Source organism: Schistocerca nitens, chromosome 6 (assembly GCF_023898315.1).
Source record: "Schistocerca nitens isolate TAMUIC-IGC-003100 chromosome 6, iqSchNite1.1, whole genome shotgun sequence".
In the NCBI taxonomy this organism is placed as follows: domain Eukaryota; kingdom Metazoa; phylum Arthropoda; class Insecta; order Orthoptera; family Acrididae; genus Schistocerca; species Schistocerca nitens.
In genome coordinates, this window is record NC_064619.1 from 695,318,450 (window position 1) to 695,341,202 (window position 22,753).

The window sequence follows — 22,753 nt, forward strand, 5'->3', positions numbered from 1 at the left end:
TGGCAGCCGGGCGTGTGAGCGGGAGCCCGTCATCCGGGACGAATCCCAAGAAGTTGAGCGCCGCTTGTACTGTTGTATTTGGGGCACTGGGATCCACTCCCTTTACCACGTAATGCTGCGTTCGTTCTTCAGCTGTTCTCTACGTGTAGTGCTCGATCCCCTTTTCTTTGAGGAAGATCTTTGTATGCAGTGTTCACAGATACGTACAGTGAGGCCCTATCCCCAGAGTACTTTGTGCGAAGCGTACAAGGTGTGTGCCTTTCAGCTAATGTTGTGTTGAGGATACTAAGGTCCCCATAGTTTTCTATTACGAGTGGGGGAAAACCAATCTTTTGTTGTGGGGGCGTAGCTGCGGTTGGTGTTTCTGTGGTGCTGCTGACCGCAGGTCGGGTGATGTTGGGTGTTGTGACTGTGTCCCTAACCGAAGTATGGGTTTTGGTGTAAGCAGCAGCGCCTTTCGGCTGCCTAGCGACTGTGGTCGCTCGCTTGTTTGCGTAGTGTTTCTGGGTTTGCGTCGTGGGCCCTCCACCTGCCAGGGCCCACCCAGTGTAGTGGTGTTCTGGGTCCGCATCTGCAGCCGCTGATTCCGCCGCTGGAGTCAGCTGCCGCAGCGGGACGGTAGTACAGGAGTCACCAGTTGCAGGCGAATGTAGCGTCATGTGGAGAGTGTTTGTCCATGTGGGGGAATCGCTCGTGCAGCAGAGGCCGGTGATTAATCGACGCCGGTTGAGCAGTTCCTGCGCTTGCGCAGCGATCTGCCGATCGTTCTCGGCTAATACCTCCTCAACGGCGGCAAGCGGGACATTGACGAAGACCTAGCTACGGAATCCATAACGCAAAATCCCAGTGCGGTTTCAGAGACCGCTAGCACGAAAGAAGCAGTAAAAGTATGGACCCACGTGGCGTTCAAGTGGCTACTGACCCAGTAAACCACGGCAGCTGCGGGAAGAACAACCAGACTCCTATCCTATTCCTATGCATTAGCAACAGAGTAACAATAAACGCTTGCGGTCTGTGGGACAGTACCTGGGACGTTACGGATTAGGCGATAAACGGTTTTTTCTTTCATCACTTTGTGAGGGGTGTCAGCGATAGAAAGTTTCGAACAAGTCTGAAATGTTTGTAAACCTTGTTGGAACTTGGTAATTCTTTCAGTACCAATGGTTTAGGCCTGAAACCACCATTAGTCTATTATTTTAAACTACTGGCGCCTTTTGCTTGAAATCATCCATGCTACTGCAAGACAGAGAGATCTACTGTTACAATGACGCAGCATCACAGTCAGGAGCGCCTGCGATGGTGTACTCAGCGACGAACCTAAGTGCACGAATGGTGAAACATCATTTTTTCGGATTAATCCAGGTTCTCTTTAAAGCATCATGATGGTCGCATCCGTGTTTGGCGACATCGCGGTGAACGCACGTTGGAAGCGTGTATTCGTCATCGCCATACTGGCGTATCACCCGGCGTGATGGTATGGGGTGCCATTGGTTACACATCTCGGTCACCTCTTGTTCGCATTGACTGCGCTTTGAACAGTGGACGTTACATTTCAGATGTGTTACGACCTGTAGCTCAACCCTTCATTCGATCCCTTCGAAACCCTACATTTCAGCAGGATAATGCAGGACCGCATGTTGCAAGTCCTGTACGGGACTTTCTGGGTACAGAAAATGTTCGACTGTTGCCCTGGCCAGCACACTCTCCAGATCTCTCACCAATTGAAAACGTCTGGTCAATGGTGGCCTTGCAACTGGCTCGTCACAATACACCAGTCACTACTCTTGATGAACTGCGGTATCGTGTTGAAGCTGCATGGGCAGCTGTACCTGAACACGCCATCCAAGGTCTGTTTGACTCAATGCCCAGGCGTATCATTGCCGTTATTACGGCCAGAGGTGGTTGTTCTGGGTACTGATTTCTCAGGATCTATGAAGCCAAAATGCGTGAAAATGTAATCAGATGTCAGTTCTAGTATAATATATTTGTCCAATGAATACCCGTTTATCATCTGCATTTCTTCTTAGTGCAGCAATTTTAATGGACAGTAGTGTATGTGGAGTTCCTCTGCCCGATTTGCATTTCATCTAACTTCAACCGCAGTAAAAGTAATGATGGTCCAATTTGCCTCTTTCGCTGCATCCTTGCTGCGGGCTAGGGCTGGGAAAACACCTTTGGAATCTGCCATATTGGTGTTGTAAGGAACTTTATTAGGTGTGTGTGGGCACGACAATTTGCTTTTTCTGACAAGAAAGAGCTAACAAATAGGTCCTACGGAAGAGAGGGAGTGCCCTACGGCCTAGCGTGCGCCGTTGGTGCAGTGACGCGGCACCTAAAGGAGGTGTGGAGGAAGAAAAGTGGCCTCGCTAAGGGAGTTTGTAACCGAAGCTACGGGGTTGCTGCGAGTCTGAGACTCTTACGACAATTTAGCCTCTCCGCGAGCTACGCCGCCTTTCGAGGAAAGGGAGCAAGGCTCAACCTTCCGCTACTGACGCTTCGAAAGAAGACCGTGTAGAGCAGAGTGGTCAGCAAGGCCTAAACACCAATTGCTACCAATGCACCGGCTATCACCGGCTGAAGCTCCTTCCGCTGCGACGGCTGGAGCGCGTCTGCCTGCGCCTGCATCTGCCTGCGCTTTTTTTTTTACTTTATTGTTATTTTAATACCTGTACAAATCAGGTAGGCTGGCAGCGGCACACTACGCCGCTCTTCAGCCATAGTGTGTACAATAGTATAAGAACGGAGAATGATAATGAACACAGTGACAGGCAAAAGAGAGAGGTCACAGAGACACAAAAAACTCGGAGTCGTTCACACGTGTCGATAACAGCACTGAAAACACGTTGGCATGGCGCACAGAACACTGATGAATCCGACGGCACAAGTGAACGTAGTAGTGGGACGGCGGACACCAAAAACACTAAACGACGTCACACACACGAGACACAGAAGGCGATGATCTCCGGCGCGCGAATGTTCACTATGCGTGTGCGAGTCCGGGGACCTGCCAAGAGAGGAGGAGGAGGAAGGGGAGTGGGAGAGCGAGAGGGGAGAGCAGAGATGCCATGGGCAAAGGAGAGAGAGGGGGAGGGAGGAAGGGGGAGAGGAAGCCAGGGGGAAGAGGGGGGAGGACGGGGAAAAGGAAAAAGAAGGGAAGAGAAGAGAAGGGAGGCAGGGTGCCGAAAGGAAAGGACACTGGAAGTGGGGGGCGGGGCAGGGTCAAAGTTGATAGGAGGGGTAGATGGAGGGGACGAGGACATCATCAGGGAGAGGGAGCTGGCGGAAGCCACCTCGGGAGAGGGTAAGGAGGGTGGAGAGATGGAGACCGGGCGGGACGTGGGAATACAGGCGCGGCAGCGGGCGGGGGTGGGAGAGAATCGGGGATACGAGCAGGTGAGGAGGATCGAGTTTACGGGAGGTGTACAGGATCCGTATCCTTTCAAGGAAAAGGTGGGGGAAGGGGATGAGATCATACAGGATCCGCGTGGGGGAGGGGAGACAGATGTGAGAGGCAAGGCGGAGAGCATGGCGTTCAAGGATTTGGAGGGATTTATAAAAGGTAGGGGGGGGGGGCGGAGATCCAGGCTGGATGGGCGTAACAAAGGAGAGGGCGGATGAGGGGTGTATAGGTGTGGAGGATTGTGGAGGGGTCCAGACCCCACGTACGGACGGAAAGGAGCTTGAGGAGACGGAGTCGGGAACATGCCTTGGCTTGGATTGTCTGGAGATGGGGAGTCCAGGAGAGGCGACGGTCGAGGGTGACGCCAAGGTACTTAAGGGTGGGAGTGAGGGCGATGGGACGGCCATAGACGGTGAGATAGAAATCAAGGAGGCGGAAGGAAGGGGTGGTTTTGCCTACAATGATCACCTGGGATTTGGTCTGCCTGCGCCAGACACGTGCTGCCTTATATAGGCGTTGCCGACTGTAGCGCCCTAGTCTGCCTGTTTATATATGTCTGTATTTGAATATACGCACGCCTATACCAGTTTCTTTGGCGCTTCAGTATAGTATTTAGTCCACAAAGTTTCCATTTGGCTTCCGGACATAATGTTACTTGGAGTGGTAACGATAAATCGGATGCACCGTATATCTTTGATTTACCATGACGTCGTTCCCGCTTCTGTGGCTACGGTCAGGAGTCTGTACCTTTGATGATGCTGACGAGAGACTGTTTCCGACACTGGCGTGTGACAGAGCGGTGTGGTGTGTGGGTGTTGCAGCGGACGTGCTGGTGGAACGAGATCTGCAAGGAGGAGTTCCAGACGCTGTTCCGCTGCAAGTGCCCCGTGTGGTCGTTCTGCCGCAGCCCGGGCCGCTACTACAACGCCTTCTGCACGATGACTGGCACCGGCTACATCTGGACGCAGCCCGAGCCGTCGTGGGGCCGCCGCCAGAGCGCGCCAGCCGCAGACTTCGACGCCGCCGGAGGCGGCGACCCGCAGCAGCGCGCCAGGTGCCCACCCCCACCTCACTACTCCACTCCCTCAGTCACCTTACCTACAGTGCTGGGAAACATGGCCAAGTTGCCGGAGATCGCCGTACTGGGCGTATCACGATGCTGCTCATCATTAAAGTCCCAGTTTCAAAAAACTGTAAAAAGAGACCCACCGCTCAGAATGTCTTCAGAATGGAACCGTCATAGAAAAATAAAAATAACGAAAATTTGAAGGGCGCAGAAAAATTCGGGCATTCATACTTCGGAGCGCATTTTCTCACATATTGTTGTTGTTGTTGTGGTCTTCAGTCCTGGGACTGGGTTGATGCAGCTCTCCGTGCTACTCTATCCTGTGCAAGCTTCTTCATCTCCCAGTACCTACTGCAACCTACATCCTTCTGAATCTGCTTAGTGTATTCATCTCTTGGTCTCCCTCTACGATTTTTACCCTCCACGCGGTCCTCCAATACTAAATTGGTGATCCCTTGATGCCTCAGAACATGTCCTACCAACCGATCCCTTCTTCTAGTCAAGTTGTGCCACAAACTTCTCCCCAATTCTATTCAATACCTCCTCATTAGTTATGTGATCTACCCATCTAACCTTCAGCATTCTTCTGTAGCACCACATTTCTAAAGCTTCTAGTCTCTTCTTCTCTAAACTGTTTATTGTCCATGTTTCACATCCGTACATGGCTACACTCCATACAAGTACTTTCAAAAAAAGACTTCCTCACACTTAAACCTGTACCCGATGTTAACAAATTTCACTTCTTCAGCAACATTTACCTTGCCATTGCCACTCTACATTTTATATCTTCTCTACTTCGACCTCTCACATATTAGAAGTACAAAAATGTCTCTCGGAAAATTTCGTCTTGCGCATATTTCGGGCAGTAAATGGACGTTTAAGATTGGAAATCTGCCAACACTCTTATCACATGTTCGGTAACCACCGCTGTCGGCATATAATAGCAGTGCTCTGCAGTTGGTGCAGTCGCTATCGTTTTACGGTAGCATGCAGCAGATCGAGGGTTCGAGTCTGACTTTTGGCGTATTTGTTTTTATCTGCGAAATGTCGTCTGCGTGTTAAGGTATCTGGCGTCTTAGTTGCCATACGAGGTTTACAGTTGCTCTTCTACAAAACATTTGCAGTTACATACGAAGAACACAGAAGTGGAAGTACAATCGTTTTCATTGGTCAGCTTTTAAAGAAGCTTTTTGCACGTCGTGGACGCGAACTGTTTGGCGCCACTGTATCTAATAGATTCCAAACCTGTTCTCTGTGTACCTGCCCCCAATGGGGCCATCCAAATTATTGGCAAAGCTCGTTGCTAGCCATTCTGGTGATGTAAGGCCCTAACGAAATGTAATGGACCTGAACGTCACAAGAATAGTAGTTGATGGGACCATTAGGGGAGGGTACACACAAAACAAGTTTGAAATCTAGTAGATGCAGTGGTGCGAAACAATTCACATCCATGACTTGCTAAAGACTTCTTTACAAGCGGACGAGTGAAAACGATTGTGTTTTCATTTCTGTGTTCGTAGTATGTAACTGCAAATGTTTTATACAAGACCAACTGTAATCTCTGTATGACGACTAAGACGCTAGATACCGTACCACGCAGACTACATTTAGCAAATAAAATCAAATAAGTCTCGACCCAGAATCGAATCATCGACTTCCTGAATGCTAACCCAAAACGCTAGCCACTGCACGAACTGCACAGCAAGGCAGCTCTTTGCTGACAGAAGTAGTTACCGTACACGTGATTACAATGTTGCCAGATTGCCAATCTTTAACCTCTATTTATTGTCCGAAACACGCTTAGGACGAAATTTTGTGAGAGACATTTTTGTATTGCTAGTATGTGAGAAATCACCGGCCGCCCGGCTAGCCACGCGGTCTAACACGCTGCTTTCACAAGCTGCGACATCGTCGCGAAAAAACAGTGACCTGTATATGTAATAAGTTTCCTTTAATTTACGTCTACGGTCACAAACTTTTTGTTAACAGATTGCCGCTTTCGGTCTTTAATGACCATCATCAGGTCTGTTTCATAAAAACTAAGTCCTAGTGTACTGCAGCCATAGAGGCATCGTCAAATGTTAAATGCGGAATCAGCACCAGCATCGTCAAATACATATAAATCACATCACATGCACGAGTCATGTTGTCAGTAGCACAGTTATTTATATTTGACGATGCTGGTGCTGATTCCGCATTTAACATTTGACGATGCCTCTATGGCTGCAGTACACTAGGACTTTGTTTTTATGAAACAGATCTGATGATGGTCATTAAAGACCGAAAGCGGTAATCTGTTAACAAAAAGTTTGTGACCGTAGACGTAAATTAAAGGAAACTTATAACACGCTGCCTCCCAAGCGGGAAGGCGTGCCGGTCCACTGCACGAATCCGCCTGGCGGATTAGCAGAATCACCCTGGGTTCGGTGTGGGGTGGCGGTGGGGTGGGTGGACTGCTGCAGCCTGTTGTGGGGTTGTGAACCACCGAGGGCTACGGCGGGGACGAAGCATCTCCATCGTTTCCAGGTCCACAGTTTAATACACAATACAATACACAAGCCGGCCGTGGTGGCCGTGCGGTTCTAGGCACTTCAGTCCGGAACCGCGTGACTGCTACGGTCGCAGGTTCGAATCCTGCCTCGGGCATGGATGTGTGTGATGTCCTTAGGTTAGTTAGGTTTAAGTAGTTCTAAGTTCTAGGGGACTGATGTCCTCAGATGTTGAGTCCCATAGTGCTCAGAGCCATTTGAACCATTTTGAACAATACACAATGTGAGAAATCGCACTGCGAAATCCGAGTGCGCGACTTTTTCTTCACCCTGTACATGGCGCTATAAGCGGCAGAATGTGCACACACCAGCAGACGCGCGGCACATCACTGTTCCTCAGTTTGCGTCCCAGATTCCAACACCACTGTCTCCACAAAGGATCGCGCGCTGCTAGTAAAGCTCTTTTACAAGAATGTTGAATGTGCGCCAGTAGCCCTACAGAAGTTCCGGACACTCAGGGGTATGAAAAAAGGCATTGGTCCGACGTCTGCTAAGTGTCTGGACAAAATGCTCACAAAATTCGAAAAGACAGGTTCTTTTCAAGTGGAATATGACAAAGGGAGAAAAGCATTTGATGCGATGTCTGTCGATGTGGCCACAGCACTGGAGGAGGGGTTGAGCTGTGGTGTGCAAACATGCTGTGCAGTGGGAATTGCCTGAACGTTGGTCATTTATTTTATTTATTTATTTATTGTAAATTTAAAGACCTGTTACCCGATCTTTTAAAACAGGTCATATATCTTACTGTTTTCATTTGTCATCTTTTTTGTTGTTCTTTTTCATTTTGTTTCTTATCTACAACGTTTGACCAAGAACAATACTTTTTTAAAATAACACTAATATGAGGCTGCAATAAAAATAAAATTTTGTTGTTTTAAGAAGAGTGTAAAAAGATGATGGGATAGGGGAGAGTTCTTTAGTGCCATTACCGATTTTGACTGGCGGTGAATACCTCGGAATGGTTTCTTCGAGCTGTTGACCGCCAGTCACAACAAAATAGTTTTTAATTAGTACTAGAGAAATGGTATTGCTAATCCTATGCAGTAACATTAGATACTCATTCGTGTACAACACTGGGTGCTTTCTTGGCTAGTTTGCCAGCACCGTACAATAAGTGCTCGCTATCTTTAATGTTATTTGACCGATATGTACAATTTGTCAGTGCATTTTCTCATCTTAAATCTTTCTTATTTACTGTTACAACTCGTCTTCCTCCTGTTACTCTTCAGTGTCACTATTTTTGTTGTCACTGTGGGTGTCGGTGTCCAACCTGTGTAGATGTTTTGTAGGCATGTCTGTTATGTCGTGTCCGCAGATTCTCTTCATATGTTGTTTTTGAAATACTGTTTGTCAGTGCATTCAGTTCTGCCCAGTGTTCTTCGTCCTTATTGGTGTGTTGTCTAAGCGTCCTGTATGCCTTTTGTTTTCGTATTTCCCGCAAAAGAAGACAGTGTGTTCTGGGGAACCTTCTTCCTCGCATGTGTGTCTGTCTCAGACTCACGCGCTTGACATGCCCGCAAGCACGGTGCATAAAATCCTACGAAACATCCTGCATTGCTGTCCACACAAAAACACCCACCTTTGGAAGTTGCTTCCTGCTCATCTGCGAGCAAGACAAAAGTTCTCTCTGGAATTTCGTGCTCGCATAGAAGTGGACAATGAATGGCCATAGAACATTCTGTAGACAGACGAGGCCAATCTCCAAGGACATGTCAATACGCAGAATTGCAGAATATGGGCAACGGAAAATCCGCATGCACAGCAATCGGTACCACTTCTTTCTGCAAAGGTGACTGTGTGGTACGGGTTGACGGCATCGCATATCGTTGGGCCGTATTTTTTCGACGAGATGAGTCCTGCGGATCCTGTTACTGTTCGTGATAAACACTATGGGTGTCTTTTGTGCACCAACATAATTATAACACTTCAGCAACGTGGATGAGTGGGTGGGATCTTTTTTATGCAGGTTGGCGCATCGCCGCACATTCCACAGCTGCTGCTGTGGCACTCCGGAAATGGGGTAGAATTATCAGCCGTCATTCTTCTACAGCCTGGCCCTCCAGATCACCTGATCTTGTCTTTCTAGCTGTGGGGTTATCTGAAAGGTGTTGTATTCAGTGCTCGAATTATGAACGTAGCTTAACTGAAGGCACGCGTTGCGCAACGCATTCTGAACGTGACCCCGAGGCACTCTTATCTGCTGTGGAACATGATGTTTTTCTATTTCGCCTTGTGACAGAAGACAGTGGAGAGCTTATTCAAAATGCTTTGCGCCAGTCTCATGACACATGGAAGTTGATGCCATCTTGTTTTTATGCGCTTGCTTGGCCCCAGGACAGTTAGAAACAGATGCCATTTTGCTTTTTGTCCGGTTTTTGGCCCCAACACGATTGAAAATCGATGTCATTTTGTTGTTTAAGTGGGTTTTGCTATCAGGACAATTAAAAACCAGTTTTTCCCATCCTATGTGGTAAGAAATTGCCGTGGTGGATAGGCATACGTAACTAGCAGTGCCGCAGGTATTGACTGACAAACTTGTGCAGTCATGCACACTGAACAGTACGTATAGTGTAATGGGCGATTCAAAGGATAGCTGTCGTGTTTCAACTCACATGTCAGTTGTAGCCGACCCCATTTACGTTCATACGCTTTCAGCGCCATCTACAGGTAAAATATCCGTGAAACTTGTACTTCTCTCTTGACGTTTCCCCCTGCGTCAGTAATATACTGTTCAAATTTGACGTCATTCTGAGCTATGGATCTCTTTCTACAGCATTTTGAAACTGGAACTTCAATTATGGACAACCTCGATATTGACCGCTACAGTGTATTTAGCTCTTTTTATTAAGGAATCGAGCTCAATTGCCTCACGCACTGATAAGGTGGAGCGTGAAATGCAAACAGAACTCGAATTTTCAGCAAGAAAAAGCAGAAGCATAAAAAATATGTTTTCTGACAGGGTCAAACTTCAGGTTCCGTCATTCATTTCAACATTCACTAAGAGCTACTACAGCCGCAATCTCAGACGCTTTTTGTGTTGTCGTAAGTATGGGTAGCTTTCAATTGATCTCGAATTCTCAGAAGCAGAAAAAGATAACTAATATTAGGTCGCAGAACACAGTTTTTACGACAAAAATTCGAAGTTGCAGGACAAAAATCGAAATTCTGGAGCAGATTCCGTGACCCTTCAAAAGAAATTGGTGGAAACAAATCATATACTGGTCAGCAGCCATGCTTCTCCGCCATCAAGGCTTAAAAACGAGAGTATGGATTTCTTCTTAGTGCACTGCAGTCCACAGCTTTCGTAAACGCTCATTTATTACCAAGGCAGAATAGCGGCATATTATACACTGTACTATGTAATAATAGTTTTGTATTTTTGTAAGGATTTTTTAGTGGATCAAAACACTGTGAAAACAAAGGTATTATGGACAGTGGGAAAAGCAATGAACGCTATCCGCCTTAGAGATGTATCACAAAAGTATGAGGAATTCACAGCATCCTTGCCTGACAGCAGAAGTGCATTTAAGACTACAGTGTTGTTGATATGTAAGAAGTATAGTATACTGTTTGTCACAAATGTGTTCAAGTTAAAACACTGCACGCCTTTGCTACGTGATATATTCGTCGATGAATCTTGAATCTTGTAATTTACGTTAATGCATAAAAATTGTACTTACTGCACACAATAGAGTTTCTCTTGTTGGGTGCCAATCAGCTCCACTGATTTTAATCACGCAGATTCGTCTTCTTATTACATATCTCCCGCAGAAAATGCCTATAACGAAAGTTTCATATCAGCGCACACTCCGTTGTAGAGTGAAAATCTCATTCTGGAAACATCCTCCAGGCTGTGGCTAAGCCATGTCTCCACAGTATCCTTTCTTTCAGGAGTGCTAGTTGTGCAAGGTTCGCAGGAGAGCTTCTGTAAAATTTGGAAGGTAGGAGACGAGGTACTGGCAGAAGTGAATCTGTGAGGACGGGGCGTGAGTCGTCCTTGGGTAGCTCAGCTGGTAGAGCACTTGCCCGCGAAAGGAAAAGGTCCCGAGTTCGAGTCTCGGTCCAGCACACAGTTTTAATCTGCCAGGAAGTTTCATATCAGCGCACACTCCGCTGCAGAGTGAAAATCTCATTCTGGAAATGTCTATAACGTTTCTCTCCTTTCTGGCCATGAAAACTACAGCTTCAAGCACAGCACTGTGGCCTTAACCAACACGAAACTCATGAAGATACTCAATAATTCCTAAGTTCCACAAGTAATTTAAAGGCCCAATAAGGCGGAAAATATCAAATTTGAACCAAACTACAAATGGCAGCAAGCGACGGGGAGAAGGGTGGCCATATTGTCCCTATACAGAACTTTCTAGTCTTAATTTCCTTCTGGCTCTCATTCGAGCTAGGGTGGTTTCTCACCTCAGTTTACGGTTAAACTCACTTGTGAGTCCTCACACCAAATGTCTCGCGTTGCCAGTTCTTCCATTTTCTCATCCGCGATGTAAATAAATATATAGGATGAACATTTTAGGTTAGTCTTTACCTTGACTGTTATCGGTATAGAATGAAACAACAAGTTTACTGTTACCAGTCACTGTTTATCTATATTCATAATGCGTTTCTAAGGTTTAAATCTCCATCATCAGGTGGATTTGCATGTGCTAGTACGATATGTGTCTGTTGTGTTATGGCTGTGGGTAGCCTGTATCACTGTCTAGTTACTCCAAAGTCGTAACACAACATACACATGTCGTACTAACACACGTAAATCCACATGACGATATAGGTTTAAACCTTCCAAACACGTTGTGGGTATAAATAAACAGTGACTCGTAACAGTAAACTTGCTGTTTTATTCGAAGTGTGAAGTACACGAACTTTATGGGAATATAAACTGTTCTCTGAAATTTCAAGCTAACAGCCAGATGTCGCTAAGTTGCTGCCACGATATTTCGGCGCTGTCTTCTGACCATCTTCAGGCGTACACTGAGCCAATGCCACCTAGAAAACAAAGCATCAAGCTGTGACTTCATGACAGTGGTTGAAATTGCTCTGTATTGAAGCCACTGCCTCAGTGACTGTTCTGAGTGCTCTAAAAAATGGCTCTGAGCACTATGGGACTTAACTTCTGAGGTCATCAGTCCCCTAGAACTTAGAACTACTTAAACGTAACTAACCTAAGGACGTCACACACATCCATGCCCGAGGCAGGATTCGAACCTGCGACCGTAGCGGTCGCGCGGTTCCAGACTGTAGCGCCTAGAACCGCTCGGCCACCCCGGTCGGCTGGGTATTCTGCGTGCTTTGTTGCATTAGCTCCTAAAACAGAAAAGGTCTCATAATTGATTCGAGTTACACCAATGCTGGAACTTATATGTTTTAAGTGTTGCAAATACAGCTGTACTATTAGTTGACCAACTCACAACTTTGACTTCATGTACAGTGTGTGCTCTATTATAGGTGCAAACGAAAGGGGCAAGTACAGGACAATGAAACAAACAAATGTTCCTAATAAACATATATTGGGAAACCAATGATTTCCCTTATATGGTGTATTCTGACTGAGAACGTGAACACCCTGTAATAAAGTCTCCAAGGATCCAAACTGCAGATATGCACTTGAGGACACACACACACATTCCAACAAGTATTCCGCATGGTCACAGACGGCAGGCTACAGCATGTCTCCTGATCGATACCTGTACACGTTCAAAAATCTCAGGCATGTACCGAATGCACTGACAACCATTCACTATGCGTTCCTGAAATTCATCAACACTAACAACACCAACGCTTTTAAAAACCACCAATAAATAAATAAATAAATAAATCAACGGGTTCCAGTCGTGAGGCTTGGGACGACATTGTGTTGGTGAGCTATGACCGATGCTCTCGCTGTCGATAAAGTCTGTTACGTATTCCCGAACAGCCACATGAAAATGTCTTTCACCACAATGAATGTAAACCCAAAACGTCGCCTTATGCATGAACAGTAACAATGGACTGACCCGAGCGGTCTGAGGCGCTGCAGTCATGGACTGTGCGGCTGGTCCCGGCGGAGGTTCGAGTCCTCCCTCGGGCATGGGTGTGTGTGTTTGTCGTTAGGATAATTTAGGTTAAGTAGTGTGTAAGCTTAGGGACTGATGACCTCAGCAGTTAAATCCCATAAGATTTCACACTCATTTGAACAATGGACTGACAGCACTTGTGAATACGTCGTAATGGGAATACCACTGGTTTTGGGGACCAACGTTTATTAGCATTATTTGCTTGTTTAATTGTCCTCTAGTCTCTCCTTCCATTTGTACCTATAATAGGCAAACGTCATATATAATAATAATAATAATAATAATAATAATAATAATAATAATAATATCGGCTACACTACTGCAATTTCATAACCACTTATACAACCCGTTAGATCACATAACATCAGCAGATACGAAGAAAGTAAATTGGAAAAAGAAAACACTACATGGCAAGCACCCGTATCATCTAACACAGCCACACATCGTTCAAGACGCATCCAACACATGGCTAGGAAAAGACAATATATACAGTGAGACGGAAGGATTCATGATTGCAATAAGGATCAAACAATAAACACCAGATATTACAGCAAACATATTATTAAAGATCCCAATATCACAACAGATAAATGCAGACTTTGCAAACAAGAAATAGAAACAGTAGATCACATCACTAGCGGATGTACAATACTAGCAAATACAGACTACCCCAGAAGACATGACAACGCAGCAAAAATAATACATCAACAACTTGCCATACAACATAAACTAATAAAACAACACGTTCCCACATACAAGTAGCACCACCAAATGTACTGGAGAATGATGAATACAAATTATACTGGAACAGAGCCATTATAACAGATAAAAAACACCACATAAGAAACCTGACATCATACTCACCAATAAAAAGAAGAAATTAACACAACTAATCGAAATATCCATACCCAATACAACAAATATACAGAAGAAAACAGGAGAAAAAATTGAAAAATACATCCAACTGGCTGAGGAAGTCAAGGACATGTGGCATCAGGATAAAGTTGACATTATACCAATTATACTATCAACTACAGGAGTCATACCACACAATATCCACCAGTACATCAACGAAATACAGCTACACCCAAATGTACATATACAACTACAGAAATCTGTAATTATTGAACATGTTCAAATACCCGAAAGTTCCTAAATGCAATGTAACATATATCGTACAGTTAAAAGGAAGTCACGCTTGATCAAGGTCCGAGTCACTTTCAATTTTTAACCAGACATAACGTCTGAGAAAAGAAAGAAATAATAATTGCAATAATTTGCTTTTCAGACGAAAAATATGACAATCATGAACAATTATAAAACATTTACTCCAAAAATTCGCCTACAGATCTTAACCTAAAGGGTGTATTGTCATTTTTTCTTTTAAACTGACAACAAAACAAGACAGAAATGGACAAAACAAACTACTCATTTTTATCGTAAAAGTATATTGAATTACGAGGGGTGTTCAATGCAACATATTTTTCCTCGGCCAATTTGAAAAAAAAAACCACGGAATTTCTTGAGGGTCGTTGTGGAACACGCCCTCTTCAGCTCCTATAGTTTCATGAGGTTCCGACGGTGGCGGCGCTATACGCAGCCTTCAGGATGGCTTCTGTAAACAGAGGTACGTTCCAAGCAAAGAGCTGTCAGTGAGTTTCTTTTGGCGGAAAAACAGACCATCGCAGATATTCATAGGCGCTCGCTGAAAGTCTACGGATACCTTACAGTGAAGAAAAGCACGGTGAGTCGTTGGGAGAGGCGTCTGTCATCATTAGGGATCGGATTCTCAAGCAAATGTATATTTTTTACACTACTGGCCATTAAAATTGCTGCACCAAGAAGAAATGCAGTTGATAAACGGGTATTCATTGGACAAATATATTACACTAGAACCGACATGTGATTACGTTTTCACGCAATTTGGGTGCATAGATACTGAGAAATCAGTACCCAGAACAACCACCTCTGGCCGTAATAACGGCCTTGATACGCCTGGGCATTGAGTCAAACAGGATGGCGTGTACAGGTACAGCTGCCCATACAGCTTCAACACAATACCACAGTTCATCAAGAGTAGTAACTGGCGTATTGAGACGAGCCAATTGCTCGGCCACCATTGACCAGACGTTTTCAATTGGTGAGAGGTCTGGAGAATGTGATGGCCAGGACAGCAATCGAACATTTTCTGTATCTAGAAAGGCTCGTACAGGACCTGCAACATGCGGTCGTGCATTATCCTAATGAAATGTAGGGTTTCGCAGGGATCGAATGAAGGGTAGAGCCAAGGGTCGTAACACATCTGAAATGTAACGTCCACTGTTCAAAGTGCCGTCAATGCGAATAAGAGGTGACCAAAATGTGTAACCAATGGCACCCCATACCATCACGCCAGGTGACACGCCAGAATCGCGATGACGAATACGCGCTTCCAATGTGCGTTCACATCGATGTCGCTAAACACAGATGCGACCATCATGATGCTGTAAACAGAACCTGGATTCATCCGAAAAAATGACGTTTTGCCATTTGTACACCCAGGTTCGTCGTTGAGTACACCATCGCAGGCGCTCCTGTCTGTGATGCAGCGTCAAGGGTAACCGCAGCCATGGTCTCCGAGCTGATAGTCCATGCTGGTGCAAACTCAAAATCGGCTGAAGGCCAACACTTAAAATTCAACAACATTAAAATTTTTAAAATGCCGAAGGGCTTACGGGAAACAGTACTTTGAACTAGGCTGAAGACCTTAAGAGCAAAGCAACTCTAATTTAAAACAAAAATCGGCTAGAAGCCATACAAGTACTAAAAACAAGAACAAATTTTAAAAAATAGGGCAGTACACCCAAGGGCGCTCAGATGTTCGAGGGTCGGCCTGGAATTCAAACACTAACGCTCGCTTAGGTGAGACAGGCAGACGGCCCAACCATATTCAATCTGCTGAAAACCCAACCGGCAGACAGCCAACAGACCAATAATCAATATCAGTTCCGCTCCACACTTGCACCAAAACTCAAACGATGCTAACAGCGGAGATTGGAACAACAGCCCAAACGGATCACAGAAAACCCATAAGCGGTGGACGACCCAAGAACACGACGTCTAATCAGACGACCGACCAAACGGCCAAGCAAGGTGGATGCCACTCAAACGTGTGTTTTGGCAAGCGTCGGGGGATTGATGGCTATCCGCTGCATGCCCCACTGGTGCTACGACGCGACTGCGCCAACCGACCAACTGCTACACATCAGCACGGAGACAGCACTAAAACAGCTGGGCAGTGAATATCACAGGCTACACACAATGTCACAAACACTTGGATTTGAACGTGACCGACGCTAAAAGCAGTGACTGTGCAATCACAAGGACGAACGACAATTTGAGACACTCACCGCCAACCCAAAAGCGATCGGCGAACAAATACACGTCGTCTGGTAAGACGACCAACCGACGATCAGCCAAGATCGTCCCCAGCCATGTGTGCCGGCAACGGTCGGGCGAGTCATGGCTATCCGAACCGATCTTCTGCCGCGTCCCAACTGTCCGACTGCCAGGTCCGAACTCCACTGCTGGCGAGTTCCAACTGACCATTGCCCGGTCTGAACTGCGCTGCTGGCGCGCTCCAACTCGTTGGACGACACACCGACGACCAGAAAGTAATAGCAGTCCAGCAAAGATAATACGGCGGGGCCTATATCGATAAGCGCTGCTGCTGCCGCTCACGGGCTGGCAAGACGGCAACTCAGTGACACCAGTAATTGAAAATTAACATAACGAGGCGGCAGTAAGGTAAAAACAGGGCGTTAAGTAAGAGATGGCACGAACACGAGCCACGTACGGCTCAATTCACTTTTTAAAAATTGATTAAAAGTATTTTCTCCTAAGTAGTGAACAGATTTTCATCCACCCTTCTTTAAATATAGACTGCCCAAAGGTGCCATAAACACTGTACCAGTCCTTTGGTCATACAAGGTGTTATAGTCTGTCGGTAAACTGAAGAGCGAGCGACCGAGTCCCCACTCTGCCAACCCAGCTACGTCACAAGGCGCTTCTACAGGCTGTTTCACAACGTAGTACCGGCCCTGCCGCCGCGTGCGCTTCAAATCTGTGGCGAAGCCGTGTACAGATACGTCTCGGCTGCGTTTATTTTTAAACAAATGCATTAAGATCATAAGGAATACAAAAAACAATAGCTTCTTCCGAAATACAACATTATAGAGTAAATAATATTAACATAAGAACGGAAGTCAGGATTCTACTACAAACATAGAACAAAATGCCTGTTCATGTGAATGTATGTTCCTCTATTGCTATTCATAAAACGAATCCCATATAATGCAATCGGTCTGTAGAATTTAAGGCTTGTTGTTATTTTGTGTTTCTACTAAAGGTAGAAGTTTTCTTTGAAGGACTGCATTGAAACTTAATTCTTGGAACACAAAGAGTGTTTATAAAGTAAACAGAAATTTATAATTTTGTGTGTTGTATTAGTCCGATTTGTACTACTTTTTTGTCACTGTCTTCGTAAACATGCCTCAAAAGCATGTGTTCAATGTTATACATATTGGGTATTTACTCTGTTGTCAGCTGTCAGAAAGGTTACATGTGTTTTGGTAGCATCAACGATTATCTGTTTTGTATAAAGATAAATTAGAGAATCTGTATTAAATTTTGTTATAAGAATGAAATAAAATGTATGAAATTTTTAGAAATGGTAAATATTGCTTTTGGCGAGCCTGTTATGAGTAAACCAAGGGAAGATAAGTGGTATAAACATTTCAAAGTAGGTCTTAAAGGACAGAGGTTTTACAAGCGTGGATGAGATTAAAAATGCACAGTTAAGAGACCTATCCCGAAGAAACAGTTCCTAAAGTGTTTCGGGAATTGCAAAAAGCACTGGCATAAGTGTATAGTATGTAATGGGGAATACTTTGAAGAGGATAACAACATTCCTGTAGATTAACAAATAAAGTTCTTACCAAAAAATATAAATTAATATGTGAACGCACCTCGTATGTCAAGCTTTTTGCTTATAAGTCCAGAATCAGTGTACATGTTTCGAAGGAAATTTCAGCAGTGTTTAGAATAGCTATTGCGCACATGTTTTAAGCAATATGTCGTAGAATAAGGTGAATAGTGACCGAGATAGAGATTTAGTGTTCCATAAGCATCAAAGGTTTTACGTGCTTTTGAAACTGTCTATAACGATGGGTTTCCTCCCAAAATTATTAGTTTTCCTTCATGGCGATTCCAGTAAACCATGCGGCTTATTTTTCCATTCCTTACTTATGCGTCCTATTAGGTGAGGCTGACGTTTGTATAAATTACAGCCCTTTGATTGGGACTGGTAATATTAGCCAACAGTTCTTTGTGGGTCGCCTCTTTAATGCACGCTGTAATAACATTAGAGACGATTGAACGCTCGTTACTCCCCAAATACCTCCTCTTCTTCGTATTCTGCACATTTTCTTGCAATGCTAGACGATTATCCATCACTTCCAGATATCGAAGTACATCAGTAAGTATACACAGTTAACTGATGCTAACAACTAAGAGGCCACGAACAGAAACGACGTATATCACTGCACGCCGATCTACACCTCCAGACAGGTAACGGGCAACAGATTTTGGGTGCCCCTGTAGGCCGGTGGCAGCGTTCTTCCGGGAAAGGCCACTTCCCCCACCAAAAGCCCTGCTCGCTCTTGAATTTACAGACAGACTATACTGCTCAAAATGTTGTCTGTATTAAAATGCAATTCACATACCTAAAAACAAACACACATCTTAGTGATAGAGATTTGATGCAAACAAAGAAAACTAAGAGTACGGTATAGGAAGTGGTTAATAATGCTTTGTTTTAGTTGATGGCTAGAGTTTTCTATTTTGGTACTTTTTGTTATTAAAAAATAATGATTTATTACTAAAGATAACTGTGCAGATACTTATGAGAGACTGTTCAGTATTAGCTCAGTCTTTCCTATGAACTACCGAGATTCATTTTCATCTTAAACCTTCATTAGACAGGAATGTAAAAGCGTTAACCTTAGGACCGGTATCATATTTCCCCCGTAATTGGGCATAAAAGAATTTTGAGGTACTTGGAATGGACACTAAATAATACTCTGATCCATGTTTGACAATCTTAACGAATGAGATTTCCACCATAAATGCAATAAACGCAGCGATTACAAACACGTGATTCAGATAACCTCAGCTACATACCTGTGACGTCACAAATCCCTCAGACGTAGGTGCTACCACCGTGGCCACGTTGCCAGTTTAGTTGGCCAAGTAATCACAGTAATTGTATTTGATGATGTCAGAAAATACAACTGAGTTAATCTGAGAAGTGGTTGACGCTGCCTCTATGTGCAGACCTTTGTGCACTGAACCTTAGTAGTTCTCTCTGTGGTATTCGTTTGGGAATGTTATTTCTAGTTACCCAGGAATCTGGGTTATTTAACTTCAAAGCAAAGACCCATACCTACATCATTGTTTTCCCTCGTGTTAGAGAAACCTGTAATATGACAGCATAATGCCGTATACTGAGTTCTCCACATTCACATCTGTCTGATTGTCTTTTGGCAGTCTTATGCAGGAAGACAGGATTTCCCGTTAGGAAATGGATCGTGCCTCTACGTGGGGTCATATACTGCAGTTTTCGTTCACGAATGACTGGAATTTACTCGTAAATTTGGTGACCAGTTCCTGAGACTCCCAGTCTGTCTGTTATGTACACGTCTTTGCTCACCAGGACTTTAATTGAACTTTAACAGTGATTTGGTGCCCAGTGATTTGCGTCACTATCTCTGTGCGGTCATGCCCACTCGTCTCGTATAGGCTGCCTAAAGGATGGTGCGTTCTCGGAATGCTACACAGTTCATGCAAATCACATTAATGGTTTTTATTACAATAAAGAAGATAGACAATACTTAACTTCGTATTACAAGTAAGGTTCGTAAACGATGGGCGACAGGCAAACAGTCAGTGTCTTTCTCCTTTACTATGACCATACAAGCAGTAATGCTATCGTAGTGCTCTCCTAGCGCTGGTCTAGTACTGAGCGGCCGAAGCTGGCAGGAGCGGCGTTTGTATTCTCTTCTTGTAGAGACCGCTCCTGTGGTGGCGCGGTCCTATTGACTAACGTCGTCTCACAGCCTTCTTTGCTCTCGCGTTTGTCATCTTCGTGCCGGCGCTTCTGGTTATGCCGGGACAGCCTCAGTGCCTCTTTGCCGATACTGCAAACATGCAGTTTCGTACTTGACGATTAACCGGCAGGATAAGCCCCTAGAATTAGTAACAACGCTTTTACTGGTGTTGGATCAAATTCTTATATTAACTTGTTAATGTTATAGCCTGCATAAAATATTTTTCAAGTTGTATTCTACAGCTTGTATAAAAGACATTTTTATATATAACCACCACAAAACTGCCAACATAACTTTTTGTTCTGGAATAACTTTCTATAGTATGCCATTGTCTGACAGACCTGGTTATTTAATTCCTTTGGTAAATATTAAAGTATATTATCTAAAAAGATGCTGCGGTTTCTTGGTCGCTGCTAAAATCCTTGGGGAATATTAGTGTTTCTGATCCGATATAATGTACATTAAAATTGTATACACTATTGACTAAAATGGTCAGTGCTGAATATATAACTTTAATGCTTCTCGCCACATACATTGGTAGTTCAGTGTACCCTATCTGGCATTAAGTTGACTGAGTATGGGCCCTATTTCAGTTGTGGTTTGAGCTGGATATTTTATGCCGTAATCCAGTAATATGGTGTGAAATCCAGGTGTTACTGGTGTGCGGTTGTTCTTGGTAATAGTTCTGTTGTACATCGTGACTGTATTTACAGGCTCACTTACTTTCACGGCTTTATATACGGATATTTTAAAATCGTAGACATGTAATATACACCAAAAATTTGGAACTAAGGTCTTTAATTATGTGGTATGATTACTGTATTACATAAATCTCTTTCATAAATCTCTTATTGAATATGAGAGGCATTCAATAAGTAATGCAGTACTTTTTTCTGAAAGCAGGTTTATTTTCTTCAAGATTCAAATAAATCATGTTTTTCCCCACTATTTTGGCTACAAAACTAAATTTCTCACCATAATCTGCATTCAATGCTCTACTCCATGGATTGCCGTTTTGTTTCCAGTTCTAAATGATGAAGCCATGCATCATCGCCTGTGACGACGTTCGACAAAAAATTGTCACCATCAGCCTTGTAACGTGCAAGCAGTTCCGCACAGATGGTCCTTCGTTGTCCTTTATGGTCTTTCGTTAGGCGGCGAGGAACACAACGGCCACACACTAAGTACTCCAACTGATGGACAAGTGTGTCAACACTACTAAGAGAGACGTCCAGTTGTGCAACGTGTTGTACCATTGTCTTGCTTTGATCATCTAGAATGAGAGTGTCCGCACGTTCCAACATTGTAGGAGTGATAGCTGCGTGTGGCCAGCCGACATGCAGAGGATCAGATATGTTTGCACAACTTTGTTGTTATGATGACAAACTCCTCGACCAACGACTCACTGTGCTTTTGTTCACTGCTGTGTCCCCGTAGACATTCTGCAAGAACCTATGAATATTTGCAATGTTCTGGTTTTCCGCCAAAGGAAACTGGATGACAGCTGACTGCTTGGAACACACCTCCATAACAGATGTCATTTTGAATGTTATATAGCGCTACCTCCTATCGGAACATCATAAAACCATAAGGGCTGAAGCGATATATTCCACGATGTTCCAAAGTAAATTCTAATTTTTTTTAACCGAAACTGTGCCAGAAAAAAAATCTGTCTGTTGCATTACTTATTGAATGCTCCTTGTATTCACTTGTGCCAGACGGAGACAAACTGTCGAAATTAGTTGTGAAACAATGAATCATTTTAGCAGCTTTGTGGTGGTTACAAGTTAAAATGTTTTGTAACGCGCGGTTTGCCTTGCACGTGGCTGTCTACTGTTGCTTTCTCCTTGAAGCTAGCGAGGTTTTCCGCCGCAGGCCGAGCAAGAACAAGTCCGGCAAGGGCAGCCGGTCGTCGAGCAGGGGGACGCAGGGCAGCGCCTAGCGGCCGCCGGCAACCCCGCGGCCCAGGGCCGGCGCGGGGCTCGAACCCACGGCCGGCGGCGCGCGCACCCACCAGCCGGACCTGCCGTACGCCGCCGTCGTCGAGGAGCGGCCCAACCCCCAGCCACCTGCCGGCGGCAGCAGGCTACTCGCCTCGGCGCGGGTGTAAAGCGGCCAGCACCTCGCCACAGTGTCGCCTTCTCGTCTCTTCGTGCGTCGCAGATCAACACGTACTTACAGAAACAAACATCATTATCCTTGCGCTTAGAACAAGAAATAGGCAATTGGTCTGTTCTGGATCTGAACTTAATGCAAGATATATTCCATTAAAATGTGGCGCACATACCCACACATCGGTCTGTGTTTATTGTACTGTCGGAAGGAAGAAGGATCATCATTCACGATCGTGTCGAGATCGTGCTTATTACGGATGCAGCACTAGCTCACCTCTAGGCTGATGGGGGTGGGAATCTGTCTTGGTATTGTTATATTATATTTCACATGTTACATTCTCTGTATGCCATCGAGAGTGGTTCCTGGGATGTGGTAAGAAGTTGAAGATGTATACTGTAATCTCTCTACCAGCAAAT

The 22,753-nt window shown here is 44.7% G+C and overlaps 1 protein-coding gene across 1 annotated transcript in view; it reads left to right on the plus strand.

Moving 5' to 3' along the window:
- The window catches only part of LOC126263572 (uncharacterized), a 123,936-nt gene extending 101,604 nt beyond the window's left edge, over window positions 1–22,332 (plus strand). The window contains exons 3-4 of the mRNA XM_049960664.1: window positions 4,222–4,454; window positions 22,191–22,332. Coding sequence (XP_049816621.1) covers window positions 4,222–4,454; window positions 22,191–22,332 — 375 coding nt within the window. The remainder of the gene's footprint in view (window positions 1–4,221; window positions 4,455–22,190) is intronic.
- Window positions 22,333–22,753: the final 421 nt, after the last annotated feature.